The following is a 2,995-nucleotide window of genomic DNA, read 5'->3' as shown; positions in this document are numbered from 1 at the left end:
GTCAAAAAGATATGAAGTGGAAGTTGTCATGATATTGCTAGTTAGGTGATCACGAATTTTAAGAATCAAACCATGAAGATTGCAAAGGACATGTATCTTCTTGATCACCCATGATTATATATATAGAGCCCACAATAAGAGAATAATATAAAAATATATATGATCTTGTATTAGCCCTTTAGAATTATTTTCATAAGAAGCCCTTAAGATCACAATTAAGCTAACTACAATGGCCTAAATCTTGTATCAAAGAGTCAAAATAATCACAAAAAGATCATAATAATTTGTATTATAAAAATAATTGAAATTGGAAAGAAAGCAAGAAGCTTCTTTGTTAGTATAATTTGTATATTATGAAAATGAATAAGAAAAAATCAGAGGAGATTCACACCAATAATATCTTCTTGTCCCATATCTTCTTCCAAACGTATTGTTAAGATCCATCACACGTTTGCATATATATACACGACGAAACACCGCCTTCCTCAAAGGTCATCCTATACACTAATTAAGTTGTCGAGCTTTTCTTAATTAATTAAACTTTTTTTTGTTTATTTCTTTCTTTGAATCTTCAATCGTCGAGCATGGCTGTCGATACTCAATTTCATGTTCTTGCTGTGGATGATAGCATCGTTGATAGAAAGCTCATTGAAAGGCTCCTTACCACTTCCTCTTTCCATGGTGAGTTTATCATTTTGCATTCCCCTCTTTTTTTAATTTATTATTACTTCTTAAATCTTTAATATAACTAAAAATAATCATTGTGGCATAGTACTTGAATTTACTTGTACCGAACAAGAGGTTAGAGTTTGAAATCTTGGCCATTATTTTTATGTGAAATTTTAAAATATGGTTAAATGCAAACTCAAAAATAAGTTACTCTCTCCGTTTTTTCTTGTATTAATTGGACATGAATTTTTACCAATATATAGTAATAAAATGTTATGATGTAATTGTTTTTAGATTAATCACAATACATATTTTTGTAGTATCTACTTTTTACAAAAAAAATTAAAAATATTTAACTCTCAAATGATGCATTGACAAGTGTGTCGGTGCAAGTGATACAAGTAAAAAAAAAAAAATAAGCGCAATAAAATTGTTGTTGTTTTCACGTATATAAGACCACTTGCTGGAATGCATTACCATATGTTTGGTTGCATGCGCGCAGTAACTGCAGTGGATTCAGGCACCAAAGCTTTAGAATTATTGGGTTTACAAGGAAATGAAACAAGGGACTCTCATCACCATGACCATCATCAAGTAATATTTCTTCTTTTTTCAATTTTTTTTTTTTGAGAAATATTAAGTATTTCTTCACTAACAATAATTACATTATTTTTTAAAATTTCCGTTAGCCATCTTTGATTAAACATTTTTTTTTACGGGATTAATAGATGACTATTTTAACGAAGCATAATTTTTCTAGGATGCGGAGGTGAATTTGATAATAACCGATTATTGTATGCCTGGAATGACCGGTTATGATCTCCTTCGGAAAATCAAGGTATACGTAGTACATATATGATATTTCCAATGAGATTTTATTAACCAATTAATTTGCATGGTTTTTTGTACCCTACGATATTATATTTAAGCTGATCCAGATGATTTGCTTCAATCTGAGATATTATATTTTGATTTTGATTTTGATTTTGATTTTGATTTTGATTTTGATTTTGATTTTGTAGGAATCTGAAAGTCTTAAAGATATACCAGTTGTTATCATGTCCTCTGAAAATATTCCTGCTAGAATAAACAGGTAATATTTGAACTTTCCATTTCATTTCCAAGAAATATTTATGACCAAAAAAAATAAAGAGAAACAATTTTCTAAATTAAACTTCCATATGCATTAGCACAGAGTACTGACTAGTAATACATGCATATATACGATGCAGATGCTTAGAGGAAGGAGCAGAAGAGTTTTTCCTAAAGCCAGTTAGGTTATCAGATGTTGATAAGCTTAAACCACACTTGATTAGGAGCAAATCGAAGGTTCAATATTCACTGGACAACAAAATATCAAGCTATGAGATTCATGATGAAGTTTTCTAATTAGAACAATATCAAAATCCATGATCATGTTCACAGTTCACTCTACAAAAAATCTACATGATTTTTTATTTTATTGATTGAAATACAAGATATTCTAACTTTTACTACTACATTACAATAGGACCATGTCCACTTTTATATTTGTATTTAAGGTATGGAAGTTTTAGTGAGTACTGAGTAGCCAAGGCAACAACTTGTATGAAGTAGGAATCAAGTAATAATTGAATTGAATTATGAATTCAAGTTTTGTCGACATTTTTTCTAACTCTTTCCCCTTTAATTTGAAACCATCGATACTACTCGTATTTTGAAACTTATATTTCATGCTTCAATAACAAAACCAAGATAAGACAATGTGTCCGGGGTCTAAATTTTTAGCTTTTTTACCTTTTAGGGTCAAAGTTTTTTTCTTTCACCTTTTGGGTCTAACAAAATTTACTACTCTGTATTAACTTAACTCACCTTTAACTCACTTTTAACCATACTTTAAATAGGAAGATTATTAAAATTTATTTTAATTTCCAAAAAAACTAAAAGTATATACTAAATATATAATCTTTGGAACATATTTAACAACCTATTCCCCTCAAAAATATATCTAAAATAATAGCTCTATCCATTGCTAACCTTTTCCCTTGTTAAAAATAATATATGGTGAAGCCTTATTTCATCGAGTAGTCTTTTTCGACGAATTTCCTTTTTCGTTTTTTTTGGTTGCATAACTTTCATAATACAATACTCATTTAATTTCATATGGTTATTGTTAATAAAGAGTAACAAAAGATTTTCTATATTATTTATTGATAAAAAATCTATCAAGGTCTTAGACAGGTGGTTACGATTGGTTGTCTATGTATGATAAGCCTCTAATTTGACCGTCTTTCTGTATTTGCATTTTTTTATTGCCTTTGTGACTCATTTGGAAAAAAAAATCATA

At 28.9% G+C, this 2,995-nt stretch overlaps 1 protein-coding gene across 1 annotated transcript; it reads left to right on the top strand.

Annotated features, from left to right (window-relative positions):
* The first annotated feature begins 546 nt into the window (after positions 1-546).
* On the top strand, positions 547-2,300 carry LOC110790821 (two-component response regulator ORR9). The gene is made up of 5 exons (XM_021995590.2): positions 547-681; positions 1,172-1,263; positions 1,430-1,507; positions 1,692-1,762; positions 1,902-2,300. The coding sequence occupies exons 1-5, from the start codon at positions 585-587 to the stop codon at positions 2,056-2,058; spliced, it is 495 nt and encodes a 164-aa protein (XP_021851282.1). The 5' UTR covers positions 547-584; the 3' UTR covers positions 2,059-2,300.
* The last annotated feature ends 695 nt before the right edge of the window (positions 2,301-2,995 follow it).

This window comes from Spinacia oleracea, chromosome 1 (genome assembly GCF_020520425.1).
Source record: "Spinacia oleracea cultivar Varoflay chromosome 1, BTI_SOV_V1, whole genome shotgun sequence".
Lineage (NCBI taxonomy): Eukaryota > Viridiplantae > Streptophyta > Magnoliopsida > Caryophyllales > Amaranthaceae > Spinacia > Spinacia oleracea.
This window is presented reverse-complemented; position numbering and strand designations above follow the sequence as displayed.

Coding starts and splice junctions, on each gene's coding strand:
- LOC110790821 (XM_021995590.2), top strand. CDS start 585: ATGGCTGTCGATACTCAATTTCATGTTCTTGCTGTGGATGATAGCATC. Junction 682..1,171: donor TACCACTTCCTCTTTCCATG/GTGAGTTTATCA, acceptor GCATGCGCGCAG/TAACTGCAGTGGATTCAGGC. Junction 1,763..1,901: donor ATTCCTGCTAGAATAAACAG/GTAATATTTGAA, acceptor TATACGATGCAG/ATGCTTAGAGGAAGGAGCAG.